This window comes from Corvus kubaryi, unplaced genomic scaffold (assembly GCF_017639235.1).
Source record: "Corvus kubaryi isolate FWS band 111438036 unplaced genomic scaffold, C.kubaryi_AGA036_p1.0 135, whole genome shotgun sequence".
In the NCBI taxonomy this organism is placed as follows: Eukaryota; Metazoa; Chordata; class Aves; order Passeriformes; family Corvidae; genus Corvus; species Corvus kubaryi.
In genome coordinates, this window is record NW_024580669.1 from 7,227,589 (window position 1) to 7,251,356 (window position 23,768).

The window sequence follows — 23,768 nt, forward strand, 5'->3', positions numbered from 1 at the left end:
ATTTGTGATGAGGTAGACACAAAGAGTATGTAAGATCAAGAAATGTAGACAGAGCATCTGTTGAAGTTAAATTCAAATTTGTTAATTCCTTGCAGAAGTTTCATTATTTCTGAAATAGTGTGATATATCAAATGTTACATCTTCAAGACCTTTTTGTGCTGTAACTGTGGACATCTTAATATTTCTGTAGCCTTTGAAGAGGAGCAGAGGAAACACCTAATTAGAAAATTCTGTATTTAATATGACATGTAATTTCCCATCAGATTACATTTCATTATTTGCAGGGGTTTAATTGATGCAAAAACATTTAGTCATTTTTCTCTATTTAGTTCTGCAAACCCACGTTTCCAGGATAGAAACTGTTCCAGTCCCACCTGAGCCACTTCACCATGTCCCTCCCCAGGCTCCATCAGGCAACACTGTGAAACAAAAGGGTGAAACTGATGTCACCATTAGCAACATTTAGGCCACAGAGCCTCGTTCATGACTGTGTTGTAAGGAAGGGGGAACAGGAAAAGGAAAGGACAAATGGGAGAGACAAATGGATACTTATTTTTCACTTGTAAAGGCATCATGTTGGACTAAATAACAGAAAACAAACAAAGAAGAATTCACACAATCTCAGTTATCAGATATGATGGACAGATCACAGACACACAAAATGTTTGATAAATGGTTCCTCGATTGAGTTTTGACACAGCAGTATGTCCTGAACTTCCTATTTTGCTGCATTGCCAGAGTTATGCTTCTTTTTCCCCTTGATCTTTAGAGTGCCCTATACTACTTATTTCAGGCTTCTGTGTCCAGCTCTTAGTTATCAAAATGGTGTCAGAAATATCCCATCCCTTGCTATTACATTGGATTCCATGGGCTTGTACAAATTCACCCTTTTTAAAAGGTGGCTGTTATATTTGATTTTTTTAAACATGTAGCTAAGTGCTTTTACATACCATACAGTGGAAAAAAAAAAAAAAGATATGGTAAAGTTTATAGTAACATCTAAGTGGTCAAAGTCTGCAGGTGATGACTAGCTAATAGTTGATAGTCAGAAGCAGTGAATGCCTCAGATGATGTGCTGGTGTGCAGATAACATACAGTGTTATTGAAATGTGGTAACTTTGCTTTTAAGAATCTCAGTATCAGTCTCAAATGTAGTAGCAGCGTTGTACAAAAGACTATTGAGAGTGACCCACCAAAACTGAGGCTGATAAGCCTTTTTAGCTGTTTTCCCTCTGTTCTGAGATCACTGTATCACTGGTGTGTATAGGCTGAATGTTTCTGTTGGTAAGGTGAGCTGCCTTGTAGTGTTACCAGGGAAATTATCTCTTCAAAGGCAAGAGTTAAACTGTTAGTCTTTGAGACTACCATTTATTGTGCAATATGCAGCAGAATTTGATGTTCCAGAGCACTTAGAGCTGCCACAAACACACTGAGTAAATGAAGACAAAATAGTTCCATTTCTGTTTTACCTTTTAAAGTGATAAACTGGCCTGTGTTTTTGTTAGGTTCCTGGATTATGGAGTCTTTTTAACATATCTTCAAATATGTATAAATTTAATTCCCTCTTGGTAGGCTTTAAAGATTTCTGTTCAGGTAAGTGCAGCAAGATTTGTAGGAAGATTTTGTTAGAGAAGTTGGCATAAGCAGAAACAAGAAAACCTTACAGTGACAGCTTTTTTACAGATGATCATTCAGAAAAAGCAAAAGAAAAGTTACTTTAAAGACTAGATTACGTATTTTTCCCATTCAATGCACAACTCTTATGAAACAGTTGCAAGCATTCAATGATAATACATTATCTGTGATATATTGCCATATATCTGCGGATTGGTGTTTATTGATTCTTTTACTGCTGTTTGGGCAAAATTCAATATCCTCATAAGTAAGAAGTGTTCCACTGATGTCAGTGAGATTATTCATATTTCCTGAACTCTATGGTAACATTTGTCAGACTGTAAAATTTGGTAGTCATGGGGCACAGCTCTCTTCAGTTACCCATTTCTTCAGTCTCAATGTCCTGTTCTCCTGTTTCTCTAAAGCAACTTTCAGTAAGGGCAGAAAAATGCTCCATGAGAGAGGAAGGTACCAAACCTTTCCATGTGGTATTTTATATGGATTTGTGAGTCATCAGCTTTTTTCACAAGATTGTGTAAATGGGTTGTCATTATCAATACTCAGTTCTGTTCCATGTTTGACATACTGTCAGCTTTAATATTTTTTTGTCAGACCTGTTTGTAGAAAGCATTGTTTAAAAAAAAAAAATCCAATTTCCCACTTATTCCAGGACCTATATTTTTTACTACATTTCTTTATTTTATTACTTTTAAAATACTTCTGTTAAACTTTCTGCCAATTCCTCTCCCTGCAGTTTATGTATCACAAGCAAGTGTGCTGCAAGGTCCTCCCTCCCTGCTTTTAAAAAACACTAAAATTTTGAGTCTGATCCAATGAAATTTTCACTCTTAAAAGTCACAGAAATTACATCAAATATATCTGAAGTGCTGTCAGTGAATAAATAAAAAAAAAAAAGAAGGGTTTCTTTGTACAGAATTAAAGTATGAACCAAGGAAACAATGTTTGAGAAGCGCAGCTTTCTGACTGTGTGGGTACTATTGCAAAACTTTTCTATCTGAAGCAACGTCATGGTTTTCATCTCACCTATGCTATCAAATACTTTTTTTTTTCTTTTTTAATGAACAGAACTAAGTTTCACATCAACAATAAATGACTACATGATTTCATTATTTCTGTTGTGTAAAACTGTGCTAATACCTTATGTTGACTGAAGCTAGATTAAGTTGGAAACACACATTTGTGCTCACATGACTACTGAAAGAGGTTGTCATAACTGATGCTATCACTGAATACCTCTGGTTCTGCTGAGGGGTTTTGCTTCCTCTTACAGATGCCTTACTGCATTTTGTGTTGCTGTGCTACACTGACATATGAGCTAAAACCAGTCATTCACCCAGCCCTTTCCTCAGTCTTTGTTGCCATCCCTCATTAATCCTACTTTAGTGGATTTTGTGTCAAGTTGCTTTACACTAGCTGTAAAAGTTCATTATACCAACAAAGTGTTTCTCATATTTTGACAAAATTACCTCAGTTCTTTAGCCAAATCTAAAGGATTTAACAAAGAAATTAAATTACAGGAGATCAGAAAGGTTAGGTAATTGCTACAGGAGTGTTCTCTACTGGATGACTCCTTGGGAACTGGTGTGAGCTGATGATCATTTCCAGATGAATGAATATCTCTCACTGAGAGTTGAGACTGTGGTAGATACCTGTCCAATTTTTGATGTGACATCAGGGAGGAGATTTTTTTTTACAGCTACACAATCTCTTCCACACACTTCAAATTGAACCTGGCAGTACAAAATTTGGAGGTTTTCTTCCTGTTTTCAAAATAGATTATTTTTGTCACAAAGGACATATTTATTCACTTTTTAGGCAGAAAAAAGTAATATTTCTGTGGACAAGTGGTTCTGGAGACAGGGTTATGCACTGCATGGAGCTGACAGAGAAATATTAGGAATTTAGCTTTCAGGAGACACAGGCTGAAGATATGCTTGTCAAGCCAGTGTGGTTCAGCTTTTTCCAGTCATACTGTTGAGGGCTGTCCTATTTTCCCTACACTGGAATATGTTTGCCATGTTAATCTCCAGCTGTTCCTCACACTCAGCCAGGTATTTGCCTCCTGCAAAGTGCTGTGTCAGGAGTTTGGCTGATGGTGCTGCAGCATGTTCCCTCTGCCTTCAGGACACCTTCTTGCACCCTTGATTTCTAGGTGGCAAAGAGGAAGAATATTCCAACAAGACATAGACACACATCTCTCAGCATTCAGAAAGGCCTGAGAAAATCACATTAGTGGAGAGGAACAGGTTTAGTTTCTGGCTTTTAGGATCAACTGCCATAAACTGCTTCGGCATCTCCAGGGACTTGTGCTTCACCTGTGAATTTTCAGAGCTTACAAAAGGCAGGCCTGTAGCATGGCTGTATATGCCAAAAGTCTGTAACATCCCAAATCAGAAACATCTTTTGTCTTCAGTGCCTCCACGCTCCACTTCCTCCCCTAATACATCACTTCTTAGCATAAAGACTGTGGTATTTAGTTCTTGTCACTCATCCAGAGCTCTAAAGATGTAGGTTACACAGTTAAGGCACAGGCTTTCTGGTCTTATTTCCAAACATCAATGTCAAAAACTTCAGATAAATGACTGAGAGAGGAAGAAACAGGTTCTTAGCTGGAACTCTCATTAGCTTTAAGAAATACAAAAAATTGAGATTAAAGTATTCCTAAGTGGAGACAATGTGCTGCAAGCCTCACTTTCTGTTCTGTGATGGACACTAGTTTTCTCAATTGCCCAATTACTCTCTCTGAGGGACAAGTAAATAAGTTTAAAATTAATTGTGTTGATAGATATACGACAACCTTAAAACATAGTCAGTAATGGAAAAGAGGTGTTAATTTTGCTTCTTTCTCTGTAAGGAGATAATAATCACCTCTATTAAATTAAATGGGGTGGTTAGATCATAAGCATTGTTTTGTGAGAAATCTAATTTATGTTGAGCATTAAGCTATAATTTTACTGAACTTTTGTATTCACTTTTCTTCACCATATAATTAATCTTTAACAGGGAATCAAAACTATTGTTGTCTCTTTAGAACAAAGGCTTCAGAAACTGGTAATTGCATCAGAGATCAACATTTTCTCCCTTCTCTTTCCTGTGGGAGCTAAAATGTTATTCGCAAGGTATGTTCATGCTGAATTATGCCTCTAAGGCAGAAGAGATGAGGCATCTTGAGGTGGTGGCATTGTTTTGGCAGGTATTAAGGGACTCATTCACGCTATTCTAGAGGTGCTGAGCACCCCAAACTGAGGTTGTGCTCCTCTTACTGTCACTTTGCTTTGCATCACTGCCAGCCCCTGGGAGGGCACCCATGGCTTGGTCCCCAGCCTGGTCTTGTCAAGTTTTCACTTCTGCTAGCTGCCCAGCCAGCATGGAGCCTGAATGCTTTAGGATGTTATAACACATTTGCTTTTGCCTCAAATACAAATCAGTCTTTTCTTAAAAAAACCAGTCATTTTAATTCAGTTTTAACATCTCTCACAATGAGAATGGATGCATAGATAACACTTATGGTCAAGCCACTGTAAAAGCCACATGGACTAGAGTCCTGTTGCTGTTTGTGTAAGTGTACCATTGAGATGTAGAAGAATTTACACATGTAAAAACACGGTATGCCTTTTTTAATGCACGTCTCTTTGCGTGTTACATTGCTGCTGCACCCATGTATTGAAATGACAGAAGAGTGATATGTTGTTGCTACTTTTAATACCTTTCATCCTTGAAAATCTGTAATCTCCTTATGTCACACAAATCACCACTGAAGCATAGCAGCTGGATTCTGCAGAGGAAGGGTTTGTTGGTTTTTTGGGTTTTTTAATTCTGAAAAGAGTTTTGAATAAAATAAAATACAATAAAATTAAATTTTTAAGAAGTACACTATTGAAATTAAAAGAAGCCTTATTAAACCTCATACTTATTAGCCTGTTTTATAATCTGTGACACAAAAATTGCCTTTACTAATCTTTGAAAAATTAATAAAAAACAGGATATCACTTCTAAGAAGGAGAAGCTGGCTGACATAACTAACACACTACTTTAAGATCATCTTGACTCAAAGATAAACTGCTTGATGAAGATCATCAGTCTTTAAAACTCTTCTGATGGAAATTTCCATTGCAAAATCAGTGAGGGACCATAGGGCTTCTTACCTTGTAATAGCTGCTGACAGCTTGATCATGCATGGCCTGCATGCCACACATCCTCCTGACTTTGTAAACAGCGTCTTTAAATGACATCTCTACTCTGTAGTCTGTCCTTTCTATGTTAGCATCTGACAATAAGTTACCACAAAACCCTCACATTAGCTCCATAATAGCCACAAGTTGTCCCTTGTGCAAAGAGCATTCCCACTTTGAGGATGTGGTCTGATGCCATCCATGTTATTGAGGAGCTTCACTGGAAGCAGTGAATCCATGAGAGCTCTGCTGTGTTTGCCTGATTCAACAGCAGCAAGTGGAATGTGAAAGTTGAGGAATTTAAATGAAGGGACTTTAAAAGAACACCACTAAAAGCTTTGCTGTTTTGTAAACTACACTTGAGTGTGTAAAACCACAAACCATCTTAGCTCTCTCATCACCACATATTAACAGCTTTGTCCTCTGGTGACCTTACCGAGGCAGAGGCTCTGCTCTGCACATTTGTGACTGGAGCTGCAAGTCTCCTCTCTGTGGGTAGTAGGGCTCACTATGAGAGCAAGTCCAGATTTTCTGAGGAGAGTGTTTGGGTCTCCGTGCTGGATCTCAGCGGACAGGCGCTGTACATGGTTATGAAGTCTTGAGTAGCTGTCTGTTTTTGTTGTTAAATTTTTAATTTCAGCTTCTCTAGTCTTCCTCTCCTCAGGGTCCCAGTCACCCTCCACTACTTTTCATTAAATTATAGCAATTGCAGTTTTACTGAGCGTAAAATTTCCCTAGTTCCCTAAAATTTTCTTGCTGTGAACTGATAAATTAGTAATTTTGACCGTAAATATACAATAATAGGGGCATCCAGTTCAAACTCTCTACAAAACATTTCCTAAGAGAACTGCCCTTTGGCTCCTGTCAAGTGATGAGGAGATGACCCCAGCTTCTGTTCCTTCAGCTTACTCAATCTTGACAGCTAAAGGTAATTTCTGTGCCTTCAAGTTTATAGATCTTAATTAAAATGCTAATATGATTCAGTTAGAAAGCCAATTTCTGACTTTTATTGTTTCTTGCTCTTGGGTGTGTGTGTGTATTTGTGCGGTTGTTGCTGCTAAAGAATAACATTTGTTAAAGAACCAATGCAGATCGATTTACCTTTGCTTTTCCTCAACCTGAAATGCTGAGCCAGGCAAAACATGTTTCCATTACTTAAATAAGCAAACAATGGCATATAAATCATAGGGGCAGCTGGACCAAGGTGTCATTTTCATAAAGAGCCAGGTTTCTCAGGAAGGACAGTTTAATGGGCTGCTGCCAATGAAATGTCTGCAGAGCTGGTAATTGCAGGAGGGCGCACAAAGTGGTGTACAAAGGTGTCATGTGGGATCTGAGAAATAGCACCACAGCCAAGACAACTGGAAAAAGGAGACTGAAAAAGGTGTGGGTTTTAATAATTTGCTTCTTAAAGGCTGATTGTTTTAAATAAAAATACAAGTTTTTATTTTTAGCTTGTTCACTTTGGCTGCAAGATCAGAGAAGTGTTTTTAGCTGTTATTTTATTTTGATCGTGTTTATGCTGTGGCTTGGTTTCTCCTTTGATCATGCTTAAACACGTTTCAGAAATGTTTGTTTGATGTATGCTGTTTTTTAAAGCTCTCTTCCACATTGTCTGCCTGTGTTTTTTAAAAGCAATGAATCATTGCAAAATATTTGCTGTCAAATTATTTCTTAAGTCCATTTTCCCAAAACAAGCTTTCTGGACTTTCAGCCAATGGGAGACTGCTTTCAAACAAGAAAGTGTTGAACTGTTGTAACAGCATTTCTGAGGGCTTCATGGATTGGAGGCAGTTTTAGGGTTGCAGAATACTCCATAAATCACACTCAGAAATTTGAAGTTTTCACCTACCCCCAATAGCTGCAGTGCACTCACTTTTACAGTTGTTACTGGTGGGTTTGGATCAAAGTCCCACTTCCTCTTCAGTAAAACTTGCTTGAAGTCCATTCCGGCATTTTTTTTCTGGCTGTGTTGAATGTATGAAATAGGTCAACCCTGACTGAATTATTTTAAACTTCCCATGGGGACTCCTTGATACGAAACCTGTTTAATTTTGCAGGGTAAGGCAGGGCAGTCTTGATACTTGAACATACACATTCATGGATGACATTCTTTCTTCTGCTGCATGGGTAAGCAATTAGGAGAGTCAAGGAGAAGTCCCTAATTCCCTCATCTGTGGATATCTCCCTTGCAATCCTCAAAGAAGAGCAATAAAAAAGTGCTGTGCAGTCCATGGAGAGGGCTGTGTTGCGTGACTGTAGGCCATCTGGCTGATTGATTCATCAGGACCCTCAGCAGCCAGTAGTGAGCATGGTCTGAAGCCCTGGGGTTAAATGCAAGTGTGCATCAAGCCTCGGGCAAGTCAAACAGCCCCTGCACTAGTGAAACAATAAAGAACACACTACAGATCACTGGTTCACACCACCCACTTCATAGCTTTATAACCCATGAAATTATCAACCACTTTTCTCTCCCTCTCTCCACACATGGTATCATGATGTTGTTTCTGTAACCATTACATTCATTCTGAACAGAAATTAATCTATTTCTATATGCAACAGAACACATGTAGCCTGTTCTTCCTTTATTTGCTTCACTGCATAGACATAGATCTATTACGTGGAAGAGGGGCAAAAAACCAAACACCACCAGGTAACAAGAGCCAGGGACCTATAACATGAAGAACCACTCTTTATTGACTAAAATGTATCGATTTAACTAGATGGCAAAGCAATCCAAGGTGTGCTCAATAAGAAACATCAGTGTTCAAAAAAAACCTGTTCCATGACGTACAATGGATGTGTTTCTAATATGAGGCTGTGTGACTACTTCATTTTCAGGCATGTAGTTAGGATTATTAATCACTAATTAAAAATCTGAATCCATCTCAGATGAGCACTGGTAAGAAGTGCCTACAATGCATACTCTGGCTGCGGCATTTATTTTATCTCACAACCCTCTTCTCAGCTGTCGCTCTGACAGAATCATTTGAAACACATATTTTCAATTTATTCAACTATTTTTCTATAATTGCTGTGTCAGTCCTGCTTTAATACGCAACTGTCTTACTGTTTCTAGGTTCACTTGCAAAATTATGAGAGGGAAAGAAAAGAATAATAATATGCTAACCGAGGGCAAGTTTATATAACCAGTGCTATATCAGCAATATTTTAGACTCAAATGGGACTCCCCACAGTATCTTCATAGGCCAATGTAAAGTTAGATTTTTGATGCCTGATAATATAGTGATTTATTTTAGAACTTGATATCTTGCACTAGAAATAAATCATTCAACCATTTGGGAATGTGTTTAGGTTTTGGTTGAATATTATTTTTTACCCTTTTTCATTAAGACCTTAAGGATGTAAAAACAACTGATTCAGAAAAGAGGTTCTCCAGATCCAGTAGCCAAAAACAGTGTCTTCTAATGGGTATCCTCTTTCTCTGATGGATCCTTCCCCAGGCTGCAGTGAAGACATTTTCAAGCTGTAGTTCTTGTTTCTTGAGATTCAAGTTGCATGCAAAGCCTTAGTATATCATATAAAAAATAGTCTAGATATTATTTATCTCGGGTCTCATGTCAGTGTACCTTGAAGGCTATTAAATGCATGCTAGAAAGAAAGGAAGCACATTTAATAGCTTACATTACTGGCGTTTGGGGTGGAGAGCTTAAAATCTCAGCTTGTCCATGTTTTCAGATGTCTAAAAATGTTTATTTTAACAGACAATAGGTAGTAGACACAGGTTCACAGAGATCTGTTTTGTGGCCTGTGTTGTTCAACATGTTCATAAATAACCTGAAAAAGAGGCTGGATGAGAGGTTGGGTTTTTTTCACATGAATCTAAGTTATTCAGCACAGTGAGACAAAGGAAGACTGGGAAGGATCACAAAAGAATCTTATGCAACTGGGTAGCTAAACAATCAAATGACAAATTAAATTATTCTTGATGAATGATGTATTGATAAACCTTGGGGAAAGCCATGAGGAAAACATGCCTATCTTCACATATAAAATAATGGGCTGTGGACAGAGCACCACCAATGAAGAGTGAGATTCTGGGGTTATGGCACATAAATTCCATGACAATTTCAGATTACTGCTGAGGATCTTTCAAATCCATTTTAAATGTTAGGAATTAATGAAAAAAAAAAACCAACAGAGAATTCAACAAAGAGAATTGCTACAGCCCTTGATAAAGAGCATACTAGTCTTGAACACTAAGCATTTTTTAATATAGGAATTGAGAGGAACCAAATGAAATTATTAAGATCAATGTTCAAAACAAAAAAATCAGGAGTAAATTTTAATTCATTACATTGTATACGTGAGGAACAAATTCCAAAAGGACATGCTGAATGCTGGAAATTTGTATGAGTTCAAGAAGAAACTAGACAGATAACTGGATGAGAAGTCTATTTAGAGTTAACTAAGCACACAGAAAGCAGCAAAGCTCAGGGAATCAGCTACACTGAAAACAATTGAAGGAAGGGACTTTATTCTTGGAGAGTATTATTTGTATTCACCATATTCTTTCTTGTCTCCAGTAATTACTTCTGGACGATCTTGGAGGTTGTGTATTAATCTAAGTAAACTTTGGTCTAATCCAGTAGGGTCATCCTTCTGTACTCGTATATATAGATGTATACACACACACAAGTACATTAGAATATATACATATATATACACACAGATTGCATGATAAGACACACACACACACAATTATGCAGTATCTACTCATATAATAGAAACATCTAAACTTCTATGTGCATATATACAAATATATTAAAATATGTTGCTTAAAAACACTGCCATCCTTAATAAGGCAATGAGTTGCACAGGCCAGCTACTGCAAACTGGCAAAACATAGCAAAGTTCATTCTTTCCATGACTATATAGCAATAAACATACACTGGAAAGATGTTAATACAGACACTAAAATAGCTTGCAATTTCACATAGGAGCAGGACTCTGAGTAGTTAAATATAGTTCACAGTTAATTATCCCAGCAGGATGTAGAATGGTTATAAAACAGATTGGTAAATCTGTTGGATATGCCTTCTTTTTCCAAATATAGTAGAAAGATACCAGCTGAAGTATCTCTGTAAAATACAGCAATGAGCCAGATGCACCACTGGTATGAATTTATTGATATGAATTCTATAAAATTCTCTCTCCTAAAACTTCTTTATAGCATTTTTTATATAACTGATCAGTATGTGCACATTATATGTATTTCATTTTTTGATGTATCTTTTTTACCACCAAGTAAAGTCGTCACTCTAATCATTAAGAAATAAGGTTTATGTATATAAAAAAAAAAATTACAAAAATGGCAAGACAAAGTATTTCAACAACTTCAGTAGAAATTCTAAAATCTGTTTCTATTCTGAAAAGAAGACAAAAATTTGGGGATTTGGGGTATCACATGGAAATAGTATCAATCAAAATGTATTTTTCAACTTTTTTTAACAGTAATGCACTAACAATTTTCTAGGCGTAAATTTTTTTTTTAATCGCTGAAATGAGAACTTTACATTTGTCTCCATAATTCTTTCATTTTAATTGTGACTTATACAGAAAGATTATTAACCAAAGTCCAGACATCCAAAGACAAGAAAATTGTCAGTAATAAATACATGGAATTATGAAACCATGCTGTAATGTTATACAAACATCTGTAAAAAGATTTCATAAACATTTAATTGCTCCAATAATGAAGTTAATATATATTCATTAAATACCTGTAACAAAAACTTCTCTGTATTAAAGATAAGAGGAATGCAAATTCCTCTTATCTTTAACCTGTCATGTTAACAAGTGATGATGTACCTAATTTAGAAATATTTGCCATGGGATGCAGTGATTGGGTTTTGGGAAGAAAAATGACAGTTCATTTATGTAAGGAAGACAAGTGATCCAGTTCATGCAGTAGTAACATGCACAATGGCATTGTCTTCTCAGATCCCAGATTTGTCAGTGCTCACCTGATACCAGAGAGTGACAATCCAGAAGATGACAAAATCTATTTCTTCTTCCGTGAAAATGCAATTGATGGAGAGCACACTGGAAAAGCCACTCATGCCAGAATAGGGCAGATCTGCAAGGTAAGATGATGACTTTTTGGTGTGATACCAAATGCACTTGCAAGCAATTTTAGAAATTGTGTTTTCTTGCCTGTGAACTATTCAGTACTAACATTGGCATTGTAGTAAAGCAGGGGTCATCCCAAGAGAAAAATAGTTTGGGGATGACACACAGAAAGGAATACTATTTAATTATTTTCTGGGGGAACTTAACAAACTACAGTGTTTGATTTAAAAAGTCATACATATCCTCTGAGGCTTAGAAAGTGTCTGTAAAAGAAAGTGTTTTACAAGAAATGTGATACTTCCAGGTAGACCAAAAACATTTGAAGAATTTGCTTTTTAAATGTTAATACCTTTCCATTCCCACATTAGTGAAAACCTTTAAAACACAGGCAAAGGAAGATACAGCAAAATAACTGTTTAAGGTTAGCTGTAGAAATGGGCAGCCATTCCAAAGACCCTTAGTGACTGCAAGATGAATCATTTGTCCACACGGATAAATGTCCAGATGGTTTTCTGACAGACTTTCAAAAATATTTCTGCTAATGAAATGATATTAAAAAATTTGTAGCTTTGACAACTGTGATGTTTACAGTAAAATTTTCTGTTAATTCATAAGCACAATTTCAATTTACCTCCTTGAATTCAGAGGTTGCTACTTTAAAACCAATTATCCCACAAGTATGAAGTCCTTGGGGCACTTTGTTTCTGTACAACTGATCCCACTGTTCTGGCATTTTTATCTACTTCGTTCCGTTGCAACTTGCCTTTCTACTTTGCTGCTACCCAGTTAACCATAATAAACACCCTCAGCTTTTGCAGGACTTCTGCCCACTTATCTTTTCCCAGTCTTATATGTGTATAAAGGTATATAAAGAGATTTGAGGTTTTTGGTTTTTAAGTTATGTATTAGGATGAAATTTGATGCAATACAGTGTAAAATAAAAATAATTCAGAGTTTGTGTCTTTGCAGCATATTGCTTTTGTATGTAGTGTGAATTCTTCTCTCTTATTTTCTCTAAATATCATCTTATTTACTGTATTTTCTTTGTACTCTGTTGGTACTTCAAACAAAGACTGTTGCTAAATATTAATGCAAAATAATTTTGTTATTAGAATGACTTTGGAGGACACAGGAGCCTTGTTAACAAATGGACAACTTTCCTCAAAGCACGTCTGATATGTTCTGTACCAGGACCCAATGGCATTGACACACACTTTGATGAACTACGTAAGTGGCAGAAATGGCCAGAATATAGAAATGTCTTCAGGTATTACCTGTATGAATTCAACCTAATTTTCTTTTCTTTCTCCTGTTATTGTTACAGAGGATGTGTTCCTAATGAACTCAAAAGACCCTAAAAATCCAATAGTCTATGGAGTGTTTACAACTTCCAGGTACAGAGCATATCATTTTACTTCCACAGAATCTTGGGTGGCTGCTTGTTTTAAAGAGGATTCTTTGTTAAAAGTGGTTTTAAAAACCATGAAATTTTCTTAACCTTTGAACTGAGAAGTCAATGGCAGTAAGAAGTAATGAATTAGGTTTCTTTCTTATGAGCGATGTACATCATCACTCTGAAGCTGCTTTTTATAGCAGGGATTAGCATTTGTAGCCCTTTCCACACAGATTTGGAAAAAGAACACAAGAACAAATAAACTTGTTTGGGAGCAGTGTAAAATAGAAAATCTGTGGAGTGAGAAATTGGCTACTCAAGGAGATATTAGTAAAAAATATTGCTGAAATCTGGAAAGTCTAATGATCTTTCAAATGTTCTGTTATTGAATCACATATAACTGTGACTTGAATGTTTTTGTTTCATTGTGCTTTCACCAAGAACCAAATATACTCGCAGCTTTGTCCTGAGGAAGGTTTGCAGTACTGGTTGTATTGCCACATTTATCTGCGAAGGAAACAAGTTTTAGTTTCTAAACAGAAAATATGTTTCTAGTGATACCAGGGATAGAGGAGGGAGATTTACAAGTCCTTACTGTCTTCTGCAAGAAGTGTCAGGGTAAGAAACAACACTGAAGTTTGCACGTGTGCTGCCCAAGTGATGGAAGAGACTGCTAAAAAAAAATAGAAAAAAGTGAAGTGTAGGAAAGAATTGAATAGTTCTCTAGGGACAGCCTTACTGAAATTTACTCACATTTGGGCTTTGGCCTTCTGGGGACAAGATGTTTTAAATAGTGAAATAGCAGCCATCTGCTTAGGAAAATGTCTGGGAGATCGTATCAGTTTTGCTGAACTTTCACAGGAGGTGAGTGAGGATTGCTCTGAGAGCATGTCAGAGGTTTGATAATCAGCACATGCAATAAATTAGAAAGCACCAAGCTGCTATTCCCATAGCTCTACCACTTGATTAAATCGACGGATAATTTAAAGAACCTGATTTGATTTGATTTCTTCTCCCCTCATTTTCAGTAATATCTTCAAGGGATCAGCAGTGTGTATGTACAGCATGACTGATGTGAGGAGGGTATTTCTTGGTCCCTATGCCCACCGAGATGGCCCGAACTACCAGTGGGTTCCCTACCAAGGGCGAGTGCCATATCCACGGCCAGGAACTGTAAGTACCCTAAGAAATACAGCAATCTAAACTGGGAAGACTGTGGAAAATATTTTCACACATTACATGGTCCTTGAGCTGAGATCCAGGAAAGAAACTGACACAGATAACAAAATGGATAGAGTGGCAGAAGGGAAAACTAACAGTTCCTCCAGGTCCAGGATGTACTGATTTTCTGTAACATATGAAACTGCAATAACAACTTCGCTTGGATTTTAGTTTTGGCATTCATATTAACAACTTCAAAAGAAGTTTTGGTAATGGCTGGAGAATTTTACTGAAAGTCAAGTGTTTCATAAATTACATTGCATTACCCTTTCCTTGGAATTTGTTTTTTTCCAAATATTGGCTGAGCCATTCTTATTGAGAATGAATGGAAAACAGAGGATTTGCCTGCCTGTTAGGAACTTTCAGTCAACATTAAATCTAGGACAGTGAAACAGATATTTCTGCAATAGATGATAGAATGACTACAGTAGTTTCTGACTTCCACTGGGCATTTTTTAAAATCTCTGCTTTTACCTGACTCTCTTTCTAGTTTATAAATGACTAAAATATCAACCTATATAAGACATCCATATTTCAACTGATATCATCACATTCTAGAAATATTTAACTGCCTCTGAAATTTCCAGTAGTCTAAGAAGATGGGACATTTATGAAACAAGCATTAATTGTATACATTGGGGCCGCTCCTTAGCTTGTATAAATCAGCTTGGCCCATTTATGCTGTGAACTGTCATTGAAGAAGATGAAATATGTATGTGCACATGTATACATATAAATGTATGTATGTAAATAATATATATGTCTATAACATTCTTTTTAAAGTCTTCTTAAATATAAGGCACAAAAGAAAGCAGGAATAACTTTGCTTCTTTAATTCATCATATTTTCTACTTTTCTCTGGTATGTTTGAAATTGTCCTTTCCAATCTGATCTTTCAACTGATATATATGCTCAGCTAATGAAAATTGCTTCCTAAGTAAAAGAAAACAGTGGCTCCCTGACAGCTGGATTCCTCAGCACTCCTCACTTCTTCACTGTGACTAACAGAATTTCTAGTTTTTTCCAGAGTTAAAATAAAAGCTCTGCAGCATAAAAGAGGTTTCAATTCTCATCTGATGGCGAACCTTTTTTTTTTTCAATTACCACAGTTGATTCTGATATGTCAGGGGGTTGGGGTTTTTTTGAAGTTCTGTTGTTTTACGACTGTAGAAAATGTGAATGAGTGGACATTTTTGATATTTCTTGTGTAGCTATTGTCACCTTCTTTTCAGTCTAACAGACTTAGTGTTCATTATTCTGTTTCTTTATATTCCTCTTTGATTCCAGTATCAATTAACCTTTCTCAACAAAACCAGATACTAGATATTATGCAGAACTATGGACAAAGAAATTTCTGTGATATGGACTATCACAGAAATAGGCTGAGATAAAGAACTGACTACTGCACACAGGCTCTGTTGCATTCACTCCTCTACAGAGATAAGATGCAGTTCTACTGAGATTCTGAATGCACAATTCAAATACTTGCTCTTGAGATTGGAAGTTCTGTGTCTTGAGACACAGTTACGGCCTCAGTTCTGCCTGCATGTTACGTCAAGACTTCTCTGAGGGTCTTGATGTGAGATGCATATGGGAAAAGAGTAAGTTGATCAACTTCCCCGAATAAGCAGAAAGAAAAGGACCAGAACCCAGCCCTTAAGTGGTGAAGTGAGCTAAGACACCAGAGCCTTTGTCAAAGTAAGGAAATGCAGTCAGGTCACAGATACTTTTGTTTCTGGCTACCCTATCAGAATGGAGTTTTCCTTTACAATTTCATTGTAAAATGCTTTTATTAAGATTCACAAAGTGCAAAGATGTTCAGATTCCACCATAAGCTGTTTTCTTGCCTAAAGGCAAATGTGATCCCAAATTCTATAGGTCTGCTTAGCCCCTCAGATGTAGCGCAGGAGGAGGCTGTGCCACTGTAAATCCTGTTAGAGTGGCTGAGGCCAGCAATTTGTCCTAGCCCAATGCCAGTGACTCTAACCCTGGGTTCTGCCACTTTGAAAAAGAGGACTGCCCTCACAGTTGCTAAAATCATTCTGTTGTATTAATAGGATAAAACTCAGTTTTAAAATGAGGTACATTTCTGGCTAAAAAGAAGCTTTTTGTTTATAAAGTGATAAAGATGGGTGTGTTTTCAATGGTTTGAAGATCTGTTGAGAATAAAGAAGAAAAATATTTTTGAAGTTCTTTAGATGTCAGACCTTTGGATTCCTTTTCCAAGAAATGCAGAAAGAGGTGGGAGAGAAAAACCTGATCTTCTTACAGTAATTCATTTCCAGATTGCACTGCAGTTAAACAGTGCTGAATTATCTCAGGAATTTAATAGGTGAGGTGCCAGTAAACTTCTTGAGCATCTGGTGACTTGCCCAGTATGAGTAAAAGAAAAGGAAAGTAAATGTTTTTTTAAAAAACCAGAAAGCTTTGTAAACAATTCTACATCAGCTTCACATGTAACAAAGAAGTTGCCAGATTTTTCCTGTAAGATCTACAGGACTTGGTTTTATCGTTTTCTTTTTCTATTTTTATTTTTCTTTTTTAAACTTTTTAACAGTGTTTGGGAGAGGAGGGAGGATTTATGTGTATACCTCATCTTAACTGAGGTGCCTCATCCTGAATTCCTATCTCCCTTTCTGTGAATTCAGCTGCAGTGCTCAGGTTTTCTCTGCTTCATGGCACTAAGAGTTATGACAAAAGCACTTTTTCTTTCTACCAAAATGTAGATACTGATTTGTTCTGTTGTATTCCCTACTAGGCCAGTTAGGGGATAGTCTGGTTCCTTCCTCCTGACTGATCTAACTCCCTGGTATTACACAGTGGGGACACAAAATTGGAAGTGAATGTAAAATGCAAGAGTTCTTACACTCTACTTGAATCCAAGATGAAACTCATTTCTCCATTTTTTTCAGGATATTTGTATTCATACCTATATTTTGGCACACGAAAACCTAGTTCTTTAATTTCGATGGGATTGATTTGGTTTATAAGCACAAGTTCTGATTAAGTGCCTTGTCAATTATCTTGACCTAGAATCACTAATGTCAAAAGCAGCCCTGTCATTAGCACCAAGGATAATGTCATGACAGGGCTTTCCTCCTCAGGACAGCTGTTCTGTTTTATTCTGTTCTATTCTGTCTCTGAGTTGAGATTCCTGTGCAGACAATTTGGACTGTGGATGGGCTAGATCTCCCCTACTGACGGTGCCCATTTTGCTCATTGAAAAGGGAGGGATTTACAGCAGTGGCAGTTTGATTTCATCCCAGTTTTCTAAAGTAGGATGAGATGGCTGTGAGCTACAGCCTAGTCCAGGTAATGCACTTCAAACTTTACATGTAAAGACACAAGGTTATAGTAATTTTTTTTTATTCTCAGAAAAGCAAGGGATCTAAGGAGTGATCAGGGTCTCAGAATTGAGAGTCTTATTCAAGCACACAGAATGATGACTCTAATTCTAGTTTTATGACTTTTCTGCGCAAAGTATATCTTGGTCCATAGAATGATAGAATATCCTGAGTTGGAAGGGAACCACAAGGGTCACTGAGTCCAACTCCTGCCTCTGAACAGAACAGCCCCAAGAATTACACCATGTGCCTGAGACCAGTGTCCAAATGCATCCTGAGCTCTGGCACTCTTGGTTCTGTGACCTCTTCCCTCGGGAGCCTGTTTCATATTGCTGCAAGTAAAATCCTTTGTTAGAAAATGAGCCAGAAAGTAAATATTCAAGCAGTTGAAACACAGCTGAAATTCATTTGCTTAAAAATGAAATGAATGTTCATTTAGTATTTTTCCAGTTTGCCCATCTGCAATTAACAATAGTTCTTGTGTAGTGATTTTTATACATAGAGTACTTTACATCCATTGTCTAATTGTTATCTAATTAATCCAAGTAATTGTTATTGAACTGTAGTTAGAATATTAATTGAGATGTAAAGCAAACTTAAAATTTAAATGTAGCATTTGAAACACTATTTTTTGAGACAGAAAATGGTTTGGCCAATAATTATGAAAAGTCCATCTGATTTTCTCTTTGTAATAATTTTGTACAAAAGAGCAAGAACATATAATAAGAAAAAAAAGGTTAAAAAATCTTAACAAAATAAAATAGATAGCTAACTTGTTTTCTTCTTTTTCTGATCCACAGGCCTTAATCAAATATTCTTCTTCCCTCCATTCTTCCCTTCCATACAAACAGAATGCAGGAATTTGCTTACTAGCAAGTATTCCAACAAGGGACAATTTACACTTTATATGTCCATGCTGGAAGCATCCCTTTGCTGAGTATAGCAGCTACTCCTTTTGACAACATTGATTTTTAAATTTCATTTCTGTTGAATTATTAATAATTTGGATCAAGGTGATAGCAAAGACAATTGATTTCTTCTGTTGAGCATCCTGCAAGGTCTGGATTCTTGCTTAGTAAGATCTTGTCCTCTAGGTTTTTAATTTAATTGGAAGGTATTTTATACCTGGATATAAAGGGCAAATTATCTAGGGCATTTTAACACCAGTCGTTTATATTTGAAGTTCAAATACTGCAAAATAATTATTTTCAGCTGGGATTTAATGTTTTATATGTCTTCAAGAGTTATGTAAACAGGTCAGCAGTGGGGGTCACCAAGATCTTTGACAAGTATCTTTGGCCTGATGTCATGGCTCGTTTTCTTCATCCACTCAGCAATACTAATACACTACTAATGCTTATGTTAATGTTACAAATAACTGTTCATAAAATACTTACCAATTCTACAGAAGAGATCAGGGCAAATGATGGTGATTAGCCACAGTTCTTGAGTCTCCTGGTGGGGATTTGTGGTGGCTGAAAGTGGAGGAATACTTCTGTGGCTACCAACACCAAGGTCTTACCTTTCCTTTTCACCCTCTGGTTTTTGCTTACAGTGGGAGGACATGAGCTAAATGTGAAAAGTAGAACCTTGTGGTTCTCACAGATGAGAGGCAAAACTGTCTGGCCCACCCCTGGGTATATACAGGGGAAAAGTGACTCTTTTCTGTCTTACTTCATGGGACCAGATTAATCGCGATGGGACACCAACTGTTCTGTCACTGTGCAGGACAGTGTGGAGTTATTGCAGGTTCTTAGTGAGACTTGCCTCACCTAAGAGTTCATATGGGCAGCATGATGAGCAACACTCACAGAAGGCTTTCTTTAGAATCAGAGGGCAGAAAAAAAAGATACATTTAAGACATGACTCACTAGATTTGATTTAGTGTAACAGGATCCACATTATCAGGACTACATGGACGACACAGACTTGTTGAGACAAGCAGGGGTTTGAAAAGTCAGTAGAACAGGGCATTGTCCCAGGATTTAAGGATATGATTCCTCACATAGTAATTTGGACTTCCAGTCAACTTCTGAAGACAGTACTTCAAAACAAACATGATGGCATAATTAATTAATTTTGTGTTGTATACATAACCAAATACTGAATTTCTTGCCTTGTATTGAATCATTTAGATATTTCAGGATTTCTTCCTTCTGCCAATTAAAGATTAATACTAATCAGTAGTGGACTTATAAACCTTTTCCACTGAATAGGAATAAGAAAATTGATGTATGAGGATCATTTACATTCTGTTAACCATATTGGTTTAAAGCCAAAATAAATTAAAAAATAGAGACTAAGAGTGACAGAATTAACTTTTGCTGTCTGTCACAAAACACTTAGATTCCGTGACATATTTAATTCTAGACTGCAGTAGATGGGATGATAAATAATAAAATGTAAAACATTTCGGTTTTTTATTTCCAGTGTCCCAGTAAAACATTTGGAGGTTTTGATTCCACCAAGGACCTTCCTGATGAAGTTATCACATTTGCCAGAAGTCACCCAGCCATGTACAACCCAGTATTCCCCATCAACAACCGTCCAATCATGATTAAAACAGACGTGGATTACCAGTTCACACAGATCGTGGTAGATCGAGTAGACGCAGAAGATGGCCAATATGACGTGATGTTCATTGGCACAGGTGAGAAGTCTTGAATCTACACTGTATGCTCCTCCAGGCTTGATGGAAACACAGAGCAGATAAATTTCATACTTTGAAAGACAGAACACTGACTGAAGAACAGCGTAAACCTGTAAAAATTTGGGGCAGGACCCAAAACTGCATGTGGGGAGGTCTTTGTTACAAACATTCGCTGTTACCGGTTCAAGCCATGGCCTGCTTTAATTCTTTAGGAGCTTTGCCAACTGGATTAAGATCAAACCACCCTCCTTCCAACTACTGCTATTAGGGATTTTTGTTAGAAATATCTTCCCTTATTAATTATAATTTAGTATTAAAATGAGGGGTTTGAGGTACCCATTTTGAAGTGCAGTGTAAGAAGTATTAATGCGAATGAGGGAAATATCCAGGTATGGGAAATGTCTTGCGTGCCTTTCAAGTATTTCAAGTATTGCCTTAAGATGCTCAGCTCTTCAGCCAAGAGGGTGCATCATTTTACTTAAGATGAAGATATCTGGCACGAATGGAGTGTTTTCAGAAGAGCTGGTATTCAAATAGAAACATTATGTCCTTTCCAAAGCATTTGCAGAATCATTCATCTTGGGCATCTTAGAGAAATGCACTCAGAAAAGACATTTTTTCCAGAAAGGTAATAATGAGAAAGAGTGTCCAGAAATTAGCTGATATGCATTTTCCTAAATTCAGTGGTTTCCAAAGTGTGCTGAGTAGCAATTGGTGGATCTGTTTCTTCATTTCTGAAAGTTTTACATTAGTTGGCTGATGTTTCAGTTAATGTTGAATAAAAGTATTTTATACTCCTACTGAGCATAATTGCTAGTAATTAGACATTGGCATCATGAAGCCAAACCAAATCAAACAGAAACCCTACTGCTTCTTTTCAGTGTTGGACCAAAAAAATACCTGTATGTCTGTCTTATAACAGTCCAACTTTTTGCATGCTTTAAATACAGTTCTGGTACTCCAGACCTGGGGTTAGATTTCCAAAGCAATAAATGTAAAGTCTCTTTCATGTTGATGCCTGAAATGTATTACGAGTAAACTGAGAGCTGGTGAAGTTTTGTGTACCAAACACAGTGCAAGCATAACAATTCAGAACATTTACTGCAGAAAACACAGCTCTGCAGGAAGGGTTAAAGCACTTCAAAGCTGTGAACTGAGTTATTAGATACCAGTGCTACAGTATGTTCTTGCATAAAACATTGGAAAAGTATTTTCATATGATTTTACACAACATATATATTTTCCATCACACATTAGAGACTTCAATGTCATCCACAATTCACAGTGGTTGATGGTTGGTGCCTTTCAACAAGTCTTCTATGACCTGATTCAGCCCAGAAAAAAAAACCAAACATATACAGGGTATGATGCTGAACAAACATAAGGAACTTATTTAAGTATATGTCTTGAGCAAAAGAGGTGGCATTTAACTCTCCTAAGCTTGGCCTTTGGACAAAGAAAGATGCATTGCTTTCTGCAAGGGAAAGCAAGAAGTTCTTCCAGAGATTCACTGTACTTTCTTCAAGACTTCTGTTAGAGTAAGATGAAAAGTAAGACAGAAGTTCCTGTCTGTTTCAGATAGTGCAGGAAGGTTTGCTTAAACCTGAGTTACAGCTTCTAGACAGTTACCATTGCATATACTGGTTCTTTAGTTATTATTATGTATAGCAGTTGTTATGTAAATCAGTCAAGGCAAGGTCTCCCTCTAAAAGAACCTCAACGATAATTTTTACCTCTGAGTTGGGAGTTTAGGGTTTTCCTAAACCACTAATATTCAGGTGTATGATAAATACCCAGGATTCTGTCCAATGCTGGTGATAGCCGTGCCCACAAACAATAAGAAAAGTGTTGAAACATTGTTACTTGCACTTGCCAAAAGAGATTTCATCACCAAAATCCCATCTTTCTAAGTGCAGATTGTTACTATTTTTTGAAATACTACTTTTGTCCATAGAAACCATTTTTTTTCCAGCAGGAGGTCATACCGTCATGGGACAAGAGCAGGCATTACAACACCCATGCCTGGAGCTGGATCACAAAAGATGCTCCATGCTCCTCTGAGCTCATGTCCTTATTTTCAGAATAAGGAGAGGTTTTCAGGATGAGGAAAGGTTGTCTTCTGTGTGGGAGGAAAGGTAAAGAGGCAGAACCGAGGCCTTGCCTGCCTTCTACCAGAGAGCTGCACTGAGCCAGCTGCACAAAGTCAGAGGAATCAGAAACAGATACACAATCAGCATGTATTACTTCTTCCCAAGCAAAGAACTAACTGGGAAGCAGATTAGAGACTCTAGTCACAGTCCATTTTCCCACTTGGTGATCTGAACGTATGTCAAAGCCAGAATTATGCTCTCTGGGGTATGACTGGGTTTTTCTGTGCAGGTCTGTCCCATCAGATTAGATATATTTCTCTGTATTTTCCCTTTACTGTTAGAGCAATCTGCATTATTCCCATGTGCTGCTGAACTGTAGTATATTGAAGAAATACTTTTTTTTCCTTTTCATTGAATAACTGATGATAATTGAACACAACAATTAATAGCCACCCAGTGTGGTCACATTTTCCTTTCCTGTGGGTGAAATCTTGAGCTGAGCAGTTTCTTTCCCACTGTGATTGCAACCAGCATTTCACAATGAAAATAAAATCCTATCAGCATGCTTGAAAGTAATCAGAAAAAAACAGGATTTAAGATACACACTTAATACATATCCTGAGCGTCTAATGCTTGGGATCCTTTGGTACAGTTAAAGTACCTCTGTCAGTAAAGCAAATTAATAACAGTAATCTTATCTTGCTAAGCAGAGCCTATTGATCCTAAAGGAGTCGCCTGATTCCGTTTGTGTGAAATTGTTTGAAATACTACTCTGTAAAACTTGATCTAGAACTCAGATAAAGCCGCACTTTGGTACCTGTGGCCTGACCAGAGTCTCCAGAGTGATTAACTCAGTGTATCTTTGACCTCAGAGGCTTTCTTGAGATCAGGAAACTGTAATTGTTTCAGGAGCCACTTAAAAGTCTGACCTTTTGTTGAAACAACATTATGGGAAACTTGTGTCTGCTCAGTGCCCACTCAGTCTGTTTTAGAAAAAATCTCCCTTTATTTCTGAGATACGGCATTTGATGGATTGTGACTGAGGACAGTCCTAGTCCAACACAGAATACAGTTGTGACATTTTGCTGCACTCATATTTATTAGATGAGAGTTCCCTGTTTTTCACTGGTAAAATGTATTTTCCTCAAAACCACAGTCATCATATTATCA

At 37.1% G+C, this 23,768-nt stretch overlaps 1 protein-coding gene across 2 annotated transcripts in view; it reads left to right on the forward strand.

The window, feature by feature from the left end:
- Nucleotides 1-23,768, forward strand: part of SEMA3A (semaphorin 3A) — a 238,064-nt gene that overhangs the window by 187,861 nt on the left and 26,435 nt on the right. For both annotated transcript variants that reach the window (XM_042053628.1, XM_042053620.1), the window contains 5 exons: nucleotides 11,772-11,914; nucleotides 13,013-13,127; nucleotides 13,225-13,294; nucleotides 14,322-14,466; nucleotides 20,289-20,508. In XM_042053628.1, coding sequence (XP_041909562.1) covers nucleotides 11,772-11,914; nucleotides 13,013-13,127; nucleotides 13,225-13,294; nucleotides 14,322-14,466; nucleotides 20,289-20,508 — 693 coding nt within the window. The remainder of the gene's footprint in view (nucleotides 1-11,771; nucleotides 11,915-13,012; nucleotides 13,128-13,224; nucleotides 13,295-14,321; nucleotides 14,467-20,288; nucleotides 20,509-23,768) is intronic.